Source organism: Lepidochelys olivacea (assembly GCF_965140295.1).
Source record: "Lepidochelys olivacea isolate rLepOli2 genome assembly, chromosome: 3".
Classification (NCBI taxonomy): domain Eukaryota; kingdom Metazoa; phylum Chordata; order Testudines; family Cheloniidae; genus Lepidochelys; species Lepidochelys olivacea.
In genome coordinates this window covers 165,236,716-165,255,588 of record NC_140413.1, presented here as the reverse complement: position 1 = coordinate 165,255,588, position 18,873 = coordinate 165,236,716, and the positions used below count along the sequence as shown (strand labels likewise).

The window sequence follows — 18,873 nt, the reverse complement described above, 5'->3', positions numbered from 1 at the left end:
TCCCAGATCTTTCTCAGCAGTGCTGCTGCCAAGCCAGTTATCCCCCATTCTGTATTTGTGCACTTGGTTATGTATGCAACCCTGGTTGTATTTTCTGACTGGATCAGGATTTGATTGCACTGAAATGTCCTGAGAGCCAACTTGACGACTCTGAGCTCTAGGAGATTGACGGTGTGTTTCCTCTACTTGACACTTCAGGTACCCTGCAGCATTCTGGGTCCTAAGTGTGTTTCGCAACCTAGCAAGCTGGCATTGGTTGTGAGAATCAGAAGCTCTGGAAGACATATGGGAAGTCCCTTCCCAAGGATTGTCCACCATTCTAGAGAGCCAAGAGAGCCTGGTTCAAGATCACTACCTGATCGTTCATGCATTCTTGGGAGTAGTCCCATACTTTAAGAAGGAAGGCTTGAAGATGCCTGATGTAGGAACCTGCCTATTGGGTGACACTTATGCATAACACCAGGAGACCCATTAGCTGAAGGCACTGAGCTGTGATTGGTTTGGCGCACTTGTGCGGGATGGGGATAACATCCTGAACCTTTTGGAAACTGTTGTGTGATGGGTAGATCTTTGCCACCAAGGTGTCTATGTCCACTCTCAGATGGGTCATCAGTGGGATCAAGGAACTTTTCTTGAGGTTTATCGTAAACCTGTGGGTTTGCAGGAGGTCCACAGTTTACATTGTGATGGTGTGCACCACAGGCGGGGTCAGAGATCTGATTAGAATGTCAACCAGAAAAGGGTATAAGTGAGTCCCCTGTCACAAGAGTCTGCCTATGACCACTGCCAGCATCTTCATAAAGACCCTCGGGGCCAAAACGATACCAAATGGGAGGGTTCAGTCCAGGTAGTGCTTTGTGTCACAAGCAAATTTCAGAAGGCTGGAGTGGCACAAATGGATGTGGAGATACGCATCCACCAGCTCCACTGAGATTAGGAGACCCCCACACAGGAACGACACCGTAGAAACTAGGGTCTCCATCCAGAAGTTTGTTTTCTTCATTCACTTGTTGAGCCTTTTGAGATCTAGAATAACTCTGACTCTCTCTGTGCCCATCCAAATGATGAAAACGACAGAATAGAACCCTGAGAACCTTTTGTCTGAGGGAATTCCTTCTATCACTCCTCTGTACAGGGCATTGGAGATTTTTTTTCCTGATCAATTTCCACTTGGTGAGATCAGTGGAGATGGGGGACTGGATGAAGAAAGGATGTGGTGGAGCCCATAGCTCATGGGAGTATTCCTGATATACTATTTTTCTCACCTATTTGTCTGTGGTCAATATAAACCATTCTTCCAAGAAGTGGGAAATTCTGTGTCTGAGATTCAGTTCTGGGTGAAGGCATATCTCCTCGTTTTCAGGATGGGCTCTTGAGGGTTGCAGGACCACCTCTGGGCTTTATCCTTGAGCTCTGTCTCCAGGTGCTTTACCTTGGAATATCTGCTATTCTTCCTCTGGTACTTCTGTGAGGAAGAGGGACAAAGGGAGTGCCTGAAGGCATGTTTGTACTCCTTCCTGAAAGCCCTTGTTGGAGAAGGGAGGGACTGCTTAGATTTAGCAGCATTTTCTGCTACACTCTTATTTATTATTTCTCCAAAGAGGAGAAACCCTGTGTACCTGAAGGCCACAGGACTTGCCATGCCTGAATGTCTACCTTCCAGGGACAGAGCTATATTTGACTCCTGCCCACTGAGCTGGATGCCATGGCCCTGGCCAAAAACCTCATTGCATCCCTTGAGGTGTCAGCCATAAATGCTATTGCCTGGGAAATTTTCCTGAGAATGGCGCTTAAGTCAATGTGATCCCTGTGCTTCAAGGCCCTGAGGTCTTCCGACCAAGACAGGGAAGTTTTCGCAAAGCATGTAGGTGTGAGAGAGTCTCTGAGGAAGCCTCCAAAGCCCTTCTAAGAGCGATCTTCACTTTCCTATCTGTGGGGTCCTTGGGAAAGAACTTCCTTTCAACTGGAATAACCATATCTCTTGCTAAGGATGCTATTGAGGCATCCCTCTTTGGGATCTCAGTACAGTAATAAAATATTTTGGCCCTGGTAGCTTTTAAAGTCCAAGTCATGGCTATTAATGTGCTTACTCTTGTCTGATTTCCCCCACTCCTCTCTAATCACATCCTCAAAGGAAGAGTGCAGGGGAATTGCATTCTGAGGGGAGATATTTACTTTGACACTTGTCCCTCAGGAGCTTGCTCAGTTTGGATCTGAATCATAGACACAACCTTTTTGCACCAAGCTTCAAACTTTGTGTGGGGAAAACATTTGTGCTGAATTTTCCCAGAATTCTTTTCATAGTCAGAACCCAACAGCTCTCCTTCCCTGTTAGAGATGGAGGAGTTGGAGTCAGAGGACAAAAAGTCTTTCTGGATTTTTTTTGTGTGGTGCTTTTTCTTTTCTTACTTCCTCTTTCTGGATTTTTGATTGTTTTGTGCTCTTCACAGGAGTGGCTTCCCAGGCCTGGCTAGAATGGGATTTCTTGCAGCTTGCTTCACACAGAGCATAAAGACCTCTATAGAATTCTCTCTCCAAGTGTTCACTATCCTAGGGGGACCCAACATGCCTGTCCAAATCAGAACCCTGTACCCAAGCAGAGTTAGGGTTGGCTGGCTGGGAGCAGACAAAGCATGATTTGCCTTCTGCTGAGCATGAGAAAACTGCTTCACATATAGAGCTCTTTTTTGATTTTGCCCAGTGCTTGTGTGACCGCTCAGCCATGTCTGAGAAGGGGCAGGGAAGGCCAATGGGGAGGTGCTGCAGTGGAGGCTCCAGGTGACTATGACAGTTGTCCTGCTCAGACCCTGGACCAGGAGGAGAAGAGGAGGCTTGAAGCAAAACAAAATGCTGAAACAACCTGAAAAACTGCCAGAACAATGAAGTTGAAAGAAAAGGGATGGGACCTGTGTGAACTACCACTGTTTGCTGCCACAGAGGCAGAAGATCTGGTGGCAAGCAGGAGAAGGGGGCATGGCCAGTACAAGCTGCTCTGCAGCTTTGAACCTCTTCTGGTAGCTGCAGAGAGGGGAGAGGAGCAATGTGTAGCAGAATTGTGGGAGATGCTGGGCTGCAGAACCATCTTGTAGCTGGATATAGCAGGAACCATTGAGATAACAGATTAATCCACATGGGGATGCGAAGAAGCAATGAGATCATTCCAGATGGTCCAAAGCCAAAAGAAAGTCATTAGAATTAGTTTTTCTTTCTCTTACTTGCCTCAGTGTTCTGGTTACCAGGGGAGAAAAGGGAGATAAATCCAGCAGACCAGGATTTCAACTGTGTCTCCTTTGAGAAAGGTCCTATATTCATATTCTGAATTTCTGTGGAAGGTTGTGGAATGCAGACTGGAGGAGACTCCATTCTGCAGGTCCAGTGATTGCCTGCTGGGTGCCAACCAATCTGCCTCTATAAAGAGTTTACAGCCTGAACTGATGCCAGATTTTATTCTGCCCCTCTTACTAGCAACATCATGCCATTTTGTGCTGTTGTAAACACCTTGTTTGTTCTCACTGGCCATAGCAGTAATGTAACTGTCTATCACCAAAATGTGTTGATGTATCATATATTATTTCAGCTAGGGTAAGGAGAGCCAGCCAAGTATCCCAGGGCTCCAACAAATGTATATTTTGATTTGTCTCATCCTGGTGCTATTGACCCTGAACAACATAAAGTGATAGGTAAGTTACCAAGCCAAATAAGATGGCATCCTTGGTGACCATCTCTTGGTTCAGTTGTCTTATTGTGTGTCCTTATTTCAAATGGTTTATGGCTCTGACTTCTCCTTTCTGAGATGAAAGAAAAACTGTTTGCGGTTTGGATGATAGTAGATTAGAGTTCAAGGGCTTTTTGTTTCTAAAGAGTGGGAATTTGGGATTGTATTGTGAAGAATTTGAATCTGTAGGATTATGCTCATTTTGAGACATGGTTTACATTTGAGTTTAGCTTGACATTTTCTTTTGTTGGAGAAGAGATGCACCAGACTCCTTAGGGGCGCAGACACCTGGACCAGGCTTTAGGGAAAGCACGTTGAAGGTTGATAATGCCAAAGGCTAGTCCAGATCCCGGGAAGATAAGAGTGGGGTCTACCTTTAAAAAGCTTATGGAGATGCAGCAATCTGTGCTGAAGACAGGATCCCTACATGCACAAAGAAGGGAGATGGAGGGAATGAGGACAAGGTAGGAAGGCAGATCCAAGAAAGAGTCATCCAAAGGTCCAGCACTACTACTACAAAGGCTTCAGAAGTAGGGTCTACCCTGTGTTAGAGTTATAAAAGCATAACAAAATTATCTTTACTAACAAAGTATTGTTCACCATGTGGAGTATCCTGTAGCCATTGGTTGAGGCAGACACGTCAAGGGGCTATGCCAAGCCTGCATCAGTGCTAGAAAGGAAAAAGGCTGCATCAGTGAAGGTTCTGTATGCAGATTCTGAGGCTGAGAAACTGCAGGTGTACTCGATTTGGCTGACTGAAGAGACAGGGCTGGACCAGAGCTAAAGCTGGAGAGATTGCTGGAAATGGCTGAAAAAACCTGTCAGAAAGAGGCAAGATTAGAACATGCAACTGGGCCTTCCTGGAGCCTCCCACTGGAACTGCACTGTCACTGCTCCCCTCTCGAGCTGCTGTATCTTCCTCTGTGTTGTTGGTGCAGGGAAAATCCTCCCAGCTGGAAGCTGAAAGAGATGCAATCATGGACAGAGATGAGGGAGCTGCTGTACCATCTCTGTAGCAGGAACCAGTGAAGGAGGTATTAATGGGACTGTTTGCAGAAAAGAAATCACCCTTGGAGCAGGAGCAATGTTTCTCCTGTAAGCAAGACTGAAAACTGAGAAAAGGTGACATCTTCTGGATTTCCTTTTCACTTTGGAGGGATCCCCTGCCATCTTGGGGCCCGGGCCAGAAGGACAGCTGCTGCATGCTGTGGAGCCAGACACACATGAAAGGCCTGAAAATTTCCAATAAAAAAAATGCCTTAAAAGGAAAGTCTTGAGATAAACAAATTTTGAGTCCTGCCTGAAAATGTAAAGGGTCTTCTCTGCTCTGTGACTCAGAGGCCCACTTGCTGAAGCTGCCAGGAGGCAGAACAAACTGGGCACTTTCACAGAAGAAGATCCAGACAGGACTGACAAGTCTGATCCTACCTTCTGAAGCTGTTGAGCAGAGGAACATGCATTATTGTAATGATAAGCTTGTATACAATGGAAGAATGCTATTTCACCACATTTATTTAAATGCATTTTATGTGTATGATTAACCAAACTACTCAGTTAGTTACATTATTAAGAAAATTAACACTCTGGGGGGCAGTAGAGTGAGTGGGTAGAGTGTGGTTCACCACCTCAAAACAGAGATGGGTTTCTGAGTTGCAAAACTGAGAACTGGATTTCCTCAAAATTCAAGCATGTTCATATCTTGGGCTTTGATTCAGTTCCGCAGAGCCAACCACAGAGTTACAATCTGGGTTCAATTCCCCCCATCCCCGCACAATATTAGGGGTTATGTGGATCTAGCATTTTGGTATGGGCCCTCCTCTACCTATTGGTGGTGCTCCACACTTCCCTGGGGTAGCCTGTGGTTAAACTCATACTCAGGTACTCCCCTTTTCCAGCCCAAAGAGCTAGTAGCAGCATGATGGCTCACCTTTACATTCAGTTTTAATAGGGGTCAAATCAATAGGATTTGAAGGCAGATGTGTCCAGCATGCATCATCATGAATAACTGTGGTGATGCCATGGCCCTCACATGCTGCAGTGATGAGTACGGTTTGAGAACATGAATAAAACGATAGGGAAACTGACGTGTGCAACTCTTGACAGGATCCCAGGTTGGCTTTCTGAATATTACGATGGTCCCCAAGCCACGAAATGGCAGGAGGTAGGAAGACTGCATATTGAGCAGCCATTTTATTTGACTGAGTTCCACAGAGAGGCTCTCTGAGGGTGTGTGTGTTTGGCGGGGGGTGGGAATTCCTGTTAAGCTGAGAAGTAAGGGGTTCAAGAGCTTTGAACCCAAGTAGTTTAATAAAATAGCTTGTTTCTGGTATTATGTTTTGCTTAAGCTAGTCAGTTAAGCATAAGTCCACACACCTGGCCTCCATTCAAAGTCCCTTGTTCTGGGGGCTGTCATGGAGGTGATGCAAGGCTGGCTAACGCAACCCTGAGTCCATCAGGGCTCCTGCTGTATCCAGAGTATTCCTGTTGGGTTCCCCTTATGTGTTCTATAGCCACCTTGCCTCTATCAAGGTAACAAAAAGATGGCCACAGGACAATGCTGAATTGGGCCTTAACCGTTAGTCACTTTTTTCTTATCTTCTTATATTGCAGCATTATAATATCTCTTCAAACAGAGATTCCAAACTCCAGATAAACAACTCATCCTGTAAAAAGGCTTATCCTGATCAGTCTCCAGTCATTGTTTTTCAGTAAACAAGAATGTGATTGTAAGTCCTGCAATTTTTCTGACAGACCAGTTTTCTAGCAGACTGCAGCATAACTGCAATTATAACCACCTTCTGTTGTGAGGTAATGAACCACTCTCTATCTCCTGTCTATTGATATCCTAATAAAGCACGAATACATTTAAATCAACAAAAAGTTAGCTATAGGGAAACGGTAAACTATTTGTAGACCCCAAATTTGGATTTTGTTGAAAAAAAAACACCACTTTTTACAAAACTAGTTACATAGAAGCATTTTAATTAAACTGCAAGTTCCTATAAGTACAGAGCTTGTTTTATTTCTGTGTCTTTGAAGTATCATGTCTGTAATCTGGTGCTGTACTACTGATAAAATAATAAATATTTTCAATATCGTTTCAATAAAAACAGGATTTTTAAAAAATATAAAAACGTCCCTAGTGTTATGAATATCAAAGAAGACTCTACGCTCAGCCCGCAGAACCAAAAAGCAACACTGATCTGAAACAAAAGTGAAATTGGTAACGTCTAGTTTCAGTGTCCATGATGAGTGAAGTGCAAAAAGTAAACCGAGAACATAAATGGTGAAAAATATGAGATTTGAAAAATTGTGTGTTTTTACCATCCAGCCATCATAACATTTATTTTAATTCAGAAGTTTTATTTTGATAGTGCCCCTTTACATTAATTTCCCTGAGTCATTTAAAACAATACAAATATTTGCAAATAAAATGAATCTACTATGGAAGAAGCATGTACGTTCATGATATAGTGGAACCTGCTTTTATGGCTTGCTGCTATCTGAGGTCATTTGTGTTAACAGCCAGCAAAATCTCAGTCCCTGTGAGACTTCCTATCTTCTCCATATTAACTCACACATTAGTAGGTGGCCACCTGCCTAACACATTTTCAGCCACCTGCAGATATGCCCAGCTGTGTAAACTGCATTGCAATCAAGCTGGTGAGGCAGCCAGAAAGAGAAAACTTTGAGATTATGTATTTTAAAAAAAGAGATGTAAAGAATGTTACTTGGCTCAGTTGTGATCTATGCATACTGCCCTATATCCGTGGGAGCTCAGAGAAGCACTGTGCTTCATTAGAGCACAATACTTCCTGGAGCTCATGGGTGTGCAGGAGAAGCACAATCACTTCACCACCTGTTAGGACCCATCTCTCCTGAGTTGTCTAGTACCTCTCTGCGGTACTTACATAGTCCCTATTATTGATATCTGAACACCTCAATCTTTAATGTATTGATCCACACAACACCCCTCTGAGGAAGGAAAGTACTGTTTTTCCGTTTTACAGGTGAGAAACTGTGGCAGAGAGAGTCTAGCCTAGCACCATAACCACTGGACTAATCTTGCTTGCACAGTCGTTGCTCAGGTGAATGCAAAGTTTCTATGAACTGAGACCCTTTACGGGAGTATCCTTGCACTTTTCCCCTTCTGAACCTGCACAGATGCCAGGCATAATCTTGAGAGTAATGTTTTATATTCATATTCTAAGGCTTGCAAAAGTGAAAGTGTATTTGCAGTGCATGGGTGAAAGTTGTCTGAATGGTCTTTTTCTTTATGTCTTACTGTATTCAATAACTACCTATTATAATGCACAAAAGACCTGAACCCTAAAGTGGCAACCTGTTAATAGCTTTCAGTGTATGTATTTATTTCATATATTTTTATAATAAAATAGTTGCAGTTCCTATACTGTCCCTCTGCAACATAAAACCATGCCTTCTCACTTCTGCTTCACACAAGTAATATGTCAATAGTTCTTATCCATTCAGCATGATGTTAACCCTTTCATATCTGACACAAAATTAAAATAGCATTAAGACAACAAATCAACTGAGTCATTTTTAATGTTGGTCAAAATTATTCATTGTGAATAAATTATCTGATTAGTTTAGCCCTTTTTAGATTTTTCAGTCATTTGTGAGTGGACCTTGATTTCTGCTAATATATTTGGTACTGCCTTACATCTTGGATAATTTTCAGCCATTAGGATAATTAATTAAACAAATAAATAAAACACAATAACTATTATAGTCACCACACCACCCACAAGTAATCAAGAAACTTCAACTCAAAGAAAGTAAAATATGTGCACATTGTCTTTTAAATATACACACACACACACACACACACACTATATGGTACGTATGCAGTACACAAAACGTATATATTTAGGCAGAAACGTGAAGCACATATTAACTGGGTTTGAGGGAAGCAGCAGTAGTATATTGCCGGAGGAGAAGACGCTTCCTGAGATTGCGCTATAACATCCAAAGCTGAGCCAACCCAAGTCTTCAGCTTTGGGCAACATGCTACTGGCATTTTTTTTAAAACTGTGATCAATTATATCATTAATTTTAGGGAATTTTTAAACAAATCCCATTCATTACACTCTGGAAAATTAGATTTTTACTACTGCCCTCCTAAGTCTTCACAGACCACATAGTACAGAGGGTCATCTGTTGCGTACTCTCTTCCCTGCCAACTGAGGAGTTTGGCTCAAACAAGGGACCAAGTCTTCAACATATAACACCAGGGAGAGAGCGGACTATGCAGTGGAAAGGCATCCACTTAAAGAGGGGATTCTACTGGCAAAGGGAAAAACAGGTAGCCAGCTCCAACATAGACTGCCAAGGAGAGAGGGTCCCCAAGTCTCCAGTGATCATTTTGTAGTAGAAAAGATTCCAAAGTTTTTCCCCACACCCAAACCAGCCCTCCTCTTAGAGCCCCAGCCTGTAAAAAAAAAAAACACTCCCATCCAATAAAGCTGCTTCTGCCCCACTCCCAATCCTGAAGAATATTCCTGCCACTGGCAATCAATCAATCAATCCTTCATTCAGTAATGGCTCGCCCTGCGAAGTGCAGATGCTCCAGCCCAGTCTACCAAAGCACTTAAATACATGCTTAACTTTAAGCATGCGAGTACTCTTACTGAAGTCATCAGGGTTACTCAGATGCTTAAAGTGTTTGCAGGATTGCAGTACCATGCAGGATCAACCCCTAAGGGACTAAGAATGGCAAGAAACGGGAGAGAGAAAAACTACTAAAGACAGTCAAACAAACACAGAATGACTCAATGGCAATAGAATGACAAAAATGGATTTGGGTAAAAATACCTTCCAGCTTTCGAGCTACATTTTATTTCTGTTGCTCTTGAAGTAAATCAAAATTTGTACACACACTATTTAGGCCATTTACACACAAAGATGGATATACTACACAGTATCCAATTAATATTTTTCAGCTTGTCAAAATAAGATATATACATCTTGTTTTATTACATCTCCCTTCAAACTAGTAGTTAGCAACATTTACCTGTGAGCATAGTAGTGTCAGCAAACTCAGCACTGATGATGGGTACACTGGGACCATCCTCATTGTATGCTTTCAAAATGTACTTCTCAATTACACCTATGACCCCAGCAGGTTTGTCCCAAGTCACCTCAATGCTGTAACCATTTATGCTGTGAATTCTTGAGGGAGTTGGCACATTTTCTGGGACTGTAGAAGGATAAAATAGAAAATAGAGAAAATGGCAGTTCTGAGAAGACTATTGCCCCTATTCTTCACTTTTAATGGCTGCAGTAAATCAGACTGAACCATTAGCATAAATACAATTTATTAGAGTTGTAACTTTTCAGCATTGATTTAATATGACTGCACATCTTGAGCCATTCAGTTTAAGCTATATTTCAAAACCATCAAAACTCCATCTACATAACATTCTTTCTTGTCTAGTTCAGGTTTTCCAAAAACATTCAATGTATCAAATGTGTTTAAACATCACTTATAAGAAGGAGGTGGATTGTAGGCAGCTAACAAGTTCAAGCAATATAATGATGTAACAGAATGAAGCAAGAGGATTAGACTGTTATTATACATAGGGGTTTGGCACTTATCTCCCGGGTACATCAGCCACTAAACATCACAAATTTCAGAGTAGCAGCCGTGTTAGTCTGTATTCGCAAAAACAAAAGGAGTACTTGTGGCACCTTAGAGACTAACAAATTTATTTGAGCATAAGCTTTCGTGAGCTACAGCTCACTTCATTGGATGCATTCAGTGGAAAATACAGTGGGGAGATTTATATACATAGAGAACATGAAACAATGGGTGTTACCATACACACTGTAACCAGAGTGATCACTTAAGATGAGCTATTACCAGCAGGAGAGCGGGGGTGGAGGGAACCTTTTGGAGTGATAATCAAGGTGGACCATTTCCAGCAGTTGACAAGAACGTCTGAGGAACAGTGGGAGTGTGTGGGGGGAAAATAAACATGGGGAAATAGTTTTACTTTGTGTAATGACCCATCCACTCCCAGTCTTTATTCAAGCCTAAGTTAATTGTATCCAGTTTGCAAATTAATTCCAATTCAGCAGCCTCTCGTTGGAGTCTGTTTTTGAAGTTTTTTGTTGAAGAATTGCCACTTTTAGGTCTGTAATCGAGTGACTAGAGAGATTGAAGTGTTCTCCGACTGGTTTTTGAATGTTATAATTCTTGATGTCTGATTTGTGTCCATTTATTCTTTTACGTAGAGACTGTCCAGTTTGACCAATGTACATGGCAGAGGGGCATTACTGGCACATGATGGCATATATCACATTGGTAGATGTGCAGGTGAACGAGCCTCTGATAGAGTGGCTGATGTGATTAGGCCCTATGATGGTGTCCCCCAAATAGATATGTGGACACAGTTGGCGATGGGCTTTGTTGCAAGGATAGGTTCCTACGTTAGTGGTTCTGTTGGGTAGTGTGTGGTTGCTGGTGAGTATTTGCTTCAGGTTGGGGGGCTGTCTGTAAGCAAGGACTGGCCTGTCTCCCAAGATCTGTGAGAGTGATGGGTCGTCCTTCAGGATAGGTTGTAGATCCTTGATGATGCGTTGGAGAGGTTTTAGTTGGGAGCTGAAGGTGATGGCTAGTGGCATTCTGTTATTTTCTTTGTTGGGCCTGTCCTGTAGTAGGTGACTTCTGGGTACCCTTCTGGCTCTGTCAATCTGTTTCTTCACTTCAGCAGGTGGGTATTGTAGTTGTAAGAGTGCTTGATAGAGATCTTGAAGGTGTTTGTCTCTGTCTGAGGGGTTGGAGCAAATTCGGTTGTATCGTAGAGCTTGGCTGCAGACAATGGGTTACTCTTTTTCAGTCCTTCCTTAAGCAGGAGTACCCAACTCTCCTCTTTCAAACTGGGCTGTATTAGTTATTCCCTCACTTTTTCCTTAACCAGGAGCCTCCCCAGCTCTCCTCTCTGGAGCTGAGTTGTGGGCTAGCCAGCTGCAGGGCTTTTGCCAGCTTCTCCCTCAGCTGATCCCTCTTCCTTAAGGGTGCTGAGCAGGCCAGTCTTTCCCTGCCAGTGTCTCCTGGTGTCTGCCCTGCTATAAGGGACCAGGCAGCATTTATGCTGGTCCCCTTCTTGCAGCTCCCTGGCCCCAGGTCTTTAAAGAAACAGTAATGGGATTTCCTCTCATACACTTCTTACTTTTAGGATTGCTTCCTCTCTCCCAATATCTCCCAGTAACTTGTATCTATAATTGGACCTTTCAAACTCTTAAAGGTCCATGCCACATGACAGGGCAGGCTGAGCATTAGGCCCCACAACCATTAAGGTGCAGACCACCCCATCACATACGAAAATAAATTAATAATTGCATATGACTGTCAGAAGTAAAAACTGAGCTTGTGCGAGGCCTTTTGCATTAGCCTTGCTTTTAATCACTTCAGATGATTTTTAAAAAAAGAGAATAAAGATGTTTAAAAGAAGCTGAAAGGCAACCTCATGTACACATACAATCCCTAATAAAAATTCATCCCATTTTCCATAACCTTTAAGTATTTATTAGATATTGTTATACCAAATAACAGGCTGGCCAGTAACGACTTCATCACAGGTGACCACGCAAGGGATGTAGAGGAAATGCCCAAGGAACACTACGGCAGGATGGTGGATGGCGAGTTTGCTGTAAATGCATGTAGACTCCTAAGGCCTGTCAGTGAAGATCACTCTGCTTTCCCTACATCAAATATCCTCTTTGTAGTGACCTTATTGTTTAGACTCATTAAATAAATGCAACCTTTGTTCGCGGCAGGAAGGACCCTCGAATGCTAAGTGTAAAAATGTTTGAATGTTTGTGGTTCCTATGGAAAGTAACAATGTGATATTCTAGGATAGCTTTAGGTTACTGAGAATACTACAGCAATATATTGATTTTATTAGTTCTGAAATATAGCACAGGGCAAAGTAAGGTACAAGTTAGCAGATGGTCTTTTCATAAGGGACACAACAAACCTGACTCAAAAATAATTAAATAGTGCAATTATTCTCCAGCCCTTGGGAAGATGTAGCTGCTCAGTGTTGTGGTCAGATTGTAAATATAAATTTATGGTAAAACTTACTGTGGCCAGATAATTCATATAAAAATGGCTGTATATGCTGTCTTCTGGGTGGAAGACAAAATGGTGACATTAAGCTGCATAAGCAATGTATTTGAAAGTCAAATATTTACTCTGGGGAACATGTTTAAAGCATCTTTTGCAATGCAATTATAATATAAGTATTTTTTTTAAAGAAGAGTTTGGTATAATTGGGGAGATCATACAGAAATGCTGTCTGACCATCTTCTATCAATAGAACTCTCTGAATTGTTGGAGTTCAATTTGGATCTAATTCATAGTGCTAGCAGTCTATGGGCACATATTTCACAGTGTGAGGAACCTTCAGAAAATTACTAGCTCAACAGGGTATAAAAAAGCCTCTGTACAAAAAGGGAAGCGCCTCTAAATTTCCTCCATGAAATTTAAGGAGAGGTTAATCTTTTTGCGTGAAAACACACGCAACCCATCATGTGCGACCCATCATGAACAGTAATGCCAACCTGGCACTATATTTTTGCTTTGCAATGCTTTTCATGAGTCCTGGGTGGCCTTGCACTTTAACAATCGTCATCAGATGCCTTTTTTCTAGCAGACATGTGTAATTTGACTAGAGGTTTAGATTTACATATATCAGCATAAACTGGTTGTGTAGCTTATATTCATATATGTTCATGCTCAGATAAAGCAAGTCAAACTTTTAAATCTCTTTGATTTTACACAATAAATATGGTGTATTATAATTAGAAAACACCTTGAAATATATGGTGAAAAATGCCTACTTGTGCATTTTATAGCTACAATAACATATTGGTACGTTATTAACCCAAAATGTCAAGAAATTTTGGTTCCCCTTAAAATATTCTGCAATTTTTACTATTTAATTAAAATTCTCATTGTGGGATTTTTTTCAACAAACAGCCGAACATTAGGTAACTCGTAAAACATAAAATAGATACATTTAGAAACTATGCTTACCTGATTCTCTTGTCCGACTACGACTCCAGACGCTAGACACTGATCCTCCTTCATTTGAGGCAACCACTCTATACAGGTATTCTTTAAAAAAGAAAGAAAGAAAGAAAGAAAGAAAGAAAGAAAGAAAGAAAGAAAGAAAGAAAGAAAGAAAGAAAGAGAGTGAACCCAAGAACACATTAATGCAGAATGAAATAAAAGTGTAGCATTTCATTTAAGGGCCCAATGTGTTACCTGTAAATGGCTGTAGACCACTCTCATAAACACTCTGCTCTTTGCCTCGGTAGACTAGGATGGAGTCATTTCCCCTGCAGTTAACAACACTGTCAGTTGATAGGCATCCATCCAGATTGACTCTGACAGCACTGCTGGACACAGATGCCAAGTTAACGACAGCACCTCGTGTAAATTCAACATCCTTCATGCAACCACCGAAACCTAGCAAATAGTAAGGGATCTGTATCACATAAAGAGCTTCAGTCTTTAATTAAGAATCATTTTTTGTTCCTTGCGATGCTACATTTTCTGTGATAAGAGGAGTTAGGTGTAAATGTTAACTTTCAATTTATGTTTGAGAAATGATTATTTCCCCCCCACACACACCTTTTACATATTAAGCTGGTAAGGACTCCTAATGTTCCAGTGTTGAATTCCTGCCACACTGAAGTATATACTTATTATTAAACATTCCACTCTCTGTGGAAAAAAAAACACCCAAACTTTATTTTGCCTCTTCAGTCCATATGTTCAAAAGTATTAACATAAAATCAGTACCTAATACTGATTTTAAGTTTGGGGTCAGCCTTTGCATTTCATATTTAATAAATTTGCATTATATTCTCAGTCACTTGAGCTAAGAAAAGCCTATGGACAGCAAATATACTTGAGTATAGAGGAAACATCAGCATAACAGAGATTATCATAACTGGAGCATACTTGGTACCTCATTCACAAACATAGCATAAAACATAACCCAAGACCTCCCAATCATAAGCAAAATCGTAAGTGGCTTGAACACTAGAAATGTGGCTTATTACATACATTACAAATGCATTAAATATAGTTATTCACAATAGGGACATTTTAAAATAGTGTAGTTGTACAATTTTCTAGTAAATTTGATGATTTAATTTACAAAGGAAATGCACCTCTTCATAAAGTGATGCAAAAATAGTACTATGATTAGGGCCCTACCAAGTTCATGGCCATGAAAAACGTGTCATGGACTGTGAAATTTGGTGTCCCCCCATAAAATTTGGTCTTTTGTGTGATTTTACTCTATATAGTACAGATTTCATGGGGGGGAGACCAGTGTTTCTCAAATTAGGGGTCCTGTCTCAAAAGGGAGTTGCAGGGGGGGTCACAAGGTTATTTTAGGGGGGTTATGGTATTTCCACCCTTACTTCTGCACTGCCTTCAGAGCTGGGTGGCTGGAGAGCAGCAGCTGTTGGCTAGGCACCCAGCTCTGCAGTCAGCAGTGCACAAGTAAGGGTAGCAATAACATACCATGCCTTTACTTCTGCACTGCTTCCTCAGAACTGGGCAGCTGGAGAGTGGTGGCTGCTGACTGAGGGCCCGCTCTGAAGTCAGCAGCTCAGAAATAAGGGTGGCAATATCATGCTATCCTTACTTCTGCACTGTTGCTGGCTCTGCCTTGAGAGCTGAGCTCCTGGCCAGCAGCTGCCACTCTCCAACTGCCTAGCTCTGAAGGCAGCACCGCGGCCAGCAGCAGTGCAGAAGTAAGGATAGCAGTACCGCAACCCCCCCTACAATAACCTTGCAACACCCCTCCCACAATTCCTTTTTGTGTCAGGACCCCTACAATTACAACACCATGAAATTTCAGATTTAAATAGCTGAAATCATGAAATTTATGTTTTTTTAAATCATATGGCTGTGAAATTGACCAAAATGGATCAAGAATCTGGTAGGGCCCTAACTATGAGCTGAATATGGTACAATAGCCAGTAGTTAGAATAATATAAAATAATATAAATAACTGGAACTGAGACCTTGATTACTTTGAAAATTAACTCTGGAAATTAAAAAATAGATTGTTCATTCTTCTCATACAACAATAACTATAATATAGCTCTTGGGGAGAGCCCATATTTCTATTTAAGGTACTTTTATGGCTTCCATTACCATAGGATCTGAATGCCTCACAATCTAGAATTTGTTTTCTCCACTTTAACCCCCGGTAAGGTTAATCTGAAGCACAGAGAAACTAAGGGCTTGTATACAGAAATATTTAGCTCACAGCAAGCTGGGTTCTGACTCTATCCCTCACATGCCTGCTGCACTCCAACTTTCCACTGTGGACCCTACTTTGATCTAGTCCTCTTCAAAACAGGATTAGATCAAAGCGCATTAACAAACTGTTAATGTGTGTCAGCAGCAACAGTTAGAGCATGGCAAACTAGTGAAGGGTAGATTCACATCCCAGATTACCGGCAGCTAAATGTTCATGCAGACAAGCCCAAAGTGACTTGCTCAGAGTAACAAAGGAAGTCTTTGGTGAAACAGGGAATTGAATCCAGGTCTCCCAAGTACCAGGCTAGCACCCTAACTACTGGACCACTCTTCCTCTCTATTTGTCATTGAGATAGTATTCCTTATAGCTCATTTTTAATCCAGTTATTAAATTAGTTATTTTGATTAATTTAGTGCTGTTGAAAGGTGCAAAATCAACAGCCCTGGAAACTGATTTCCTTTTGTTTATCCTAAGACAGTTGCAGCTCAGAAAATGATAGGGTAAGCTGCCATAAACATCCCCATATTGATCTATCCATACTGCCTCCAAAGGTGAGATAATCATTCATGGATTCTAACTGAACTTCCCAACAAGGCTTGTAATAAATGACAATTGTCATAAAGTTTTGTGAGGTGGATACCTTATTTGTGATGGGGAACTGAACAATGCTCAGAAACTTATGTAAAACAGACCATTGAGAAATCATCAGTTGGTAATAACATTTGATCAGTATCAACCTGGGACAGTCTCCATACCCCATTGCCATTCTCTGAAGCCATCTAGGCTCCCATGTATATCACAACAATGAAAATTGGAATTGAATGCAAAGTTGTACTTTACAGTAGATGGTATAAAGTACAAAACATGAAATCAACACATCAGGATCTACTATTGACAATGTATCATTCTGCTGATTATAAACATAAGTCTTCAGCTTCTTTCAAATATGAATTACATTAAGAGAAACAAACAGTAACACACATTACAATACTTTCTAGATTATGCGTCCTAAAGTATTACCTAGAAACATGCCATTTTAGTCACATTTTCTCTTTCTGACAAATGCTTCTGTGACAATCAGTGTCCAGACACCCCAAGGGGAGAACAGGCAGGTTGAAACCCAAAGAATAAGCAGCTGAACCAACTTATTTTATAAAATGTTATTGTGCTATAAAAATGTGTTGAGTAAAATCTTTTATGAAAGCTTGTAACTTTCTAAGCTTAAGAATCATTATGAGCTATGTATACAGGTTAGAACTGGGCTCCTAAACTTTGGCTCCACTTCACAACAGGACAGTGAGAGGCACTTCCCAGCCAGGTGTTTCCACATAATCAGCTCCAAGTAACTACCTCCTGTTTAGTCCAGGAAATAACAAGGATGAGCCATTAGAGTTAATGGAAAAATGTTGACACATCCCAGCTCTCAAGTCAAGTAGGGGTTTCCACATGCTGAATAAACATGAGTCACCATGGACTGAGGCCTGGTCCACACTAGGAAATTAGGTCAGTATAACGACATCACTCAGGGGTGTGAAAAATCCACACCCCTAAGTGACACAGTTAAACTGATTTAACCCCCAGTGTAGACAGTTCTATGTCAAGAGAATTCCCCCCTTGACCTAGATACTGCCTCTCAGGGAGGTAGATTACCTGTGCTGATGGGAGAACCTTACAGCTGCAGTCTCTACAGTGTAGATAAGCCCTGAGAGAAAGGGGTTGGGAAGCCTTTTAAAAGCAGGCTTGTGTCTAAGGTTTTGCATCCAGAAACTGAGGAACAGCCTCTAGGCATGAAGCTGTCTGTGAAACACTGGATGCCCGCTATAGTTAGGGTATGCTGGGAAACTGTTCAAAGTCAGCCAGTAACTTGTATTAGAAAAGAGATTTTATCCAATATGGAAGTGAAAAGCTTGAGGTTATGTCTTTATGTCTGTTTGCTGTATAACTTGTATACATTTGCTCACCCTCACCACTTCATCTTTGAATCTGTGGTTTTTCTACTAAATAAACCTTTTGTTTATTTTTACCCCAAGCAGATCTGTGTTGTACATACTGAGTGGAATGTGGAGGCCAAAGTAAGCTGATATCTGGGTGGCTGGTTTCACATCTTCAGGGGTGACAAATCAGAGGAGAAAAGTCCGAATGCCTGGTAGTTAAGAACTCAGGAAGGTTGAATCTGGGGAGACTTGAGACTAGATGGGCTATTGGTGTCATCCTGCAAGATGAGACTTTGTGCTTGTGGGCAGGCTACTGGTGTCAAGGATCTGAACCAAAGCAGTACAGCATTAACACACCCCGAGGTTACACGGCAGGCAATAACAAAGCCTTTTACTGTTCCTTGTGATTCCCAAAACATCACATATTCTCATTCCTATTGGTCACACTGATAGGCTACATTTGGGAACATGATAAAGTCAAACAAGTTAAAAAAATATGAATATGGCCAAAATTTTCCAAACATGGGTGCCGAAAGAGGCTAATTTCAATCCACATTTGGGCACCTAAATAGGTGGCTTGTTTTTCAGAAGTACTGAGCACCTGTAATTCCCATCTCAAGTCAGTGAGGATTCAGCACTTTTGAAAATCAGACCAAATTTATTGAGGTGCCTAAATGTATACTTTAATAATGTTTAGCCCTAGATGAATTGTTGATAGATCCCTTGGCTACAGGAATTGGGAGTGCATCAACTCAGAAGTGATACCATCTGGTAAGATATAGCATTAATGGGACATGAATAATGGCTAATCCTTTTGGGCCAGAAAAATGATGTGTATAGGGTCTGGGGTACGTTATAATGTATTATGATGCCTACAGCTACTGAATACTAGAAAGAACATGTATTCATT

The 18,873-nt window shown here is 41.4% G+C and overlaps 1 protein-coding gene across 2 annotated transcripts in view; it reads right to left on the bottom strand.

Moving 5' to 3' along the window:
* The window catches only part of USH2A (usherin), a gene marked incomplete at its 5' end in the record, with an annotated part of 586,511 nt that overhangs the window by 328,265 nt on the left and 239,373 nt on the right, over positions 1-18,873 (bottom strand). For both annotated transcript variants that reach the window (XM_084623291.1, XM_084623290.1), the window contains 3 exons: positions 9,750-9,935; positions 13,779-13,859; positions 14,010-14,213. In XM_084623291.1, coding sequence (XP_084479417.1) covers positions 9,750-9,935; positions 13,779-13,859; positions 14,010-14,213 — 471 coding nt within the window. The remainder of the gene's footprint in view (positions 1-9,749; positions 9,936-13,778; positions 13,860-14,009; positions 14,214-18,873) is intronic.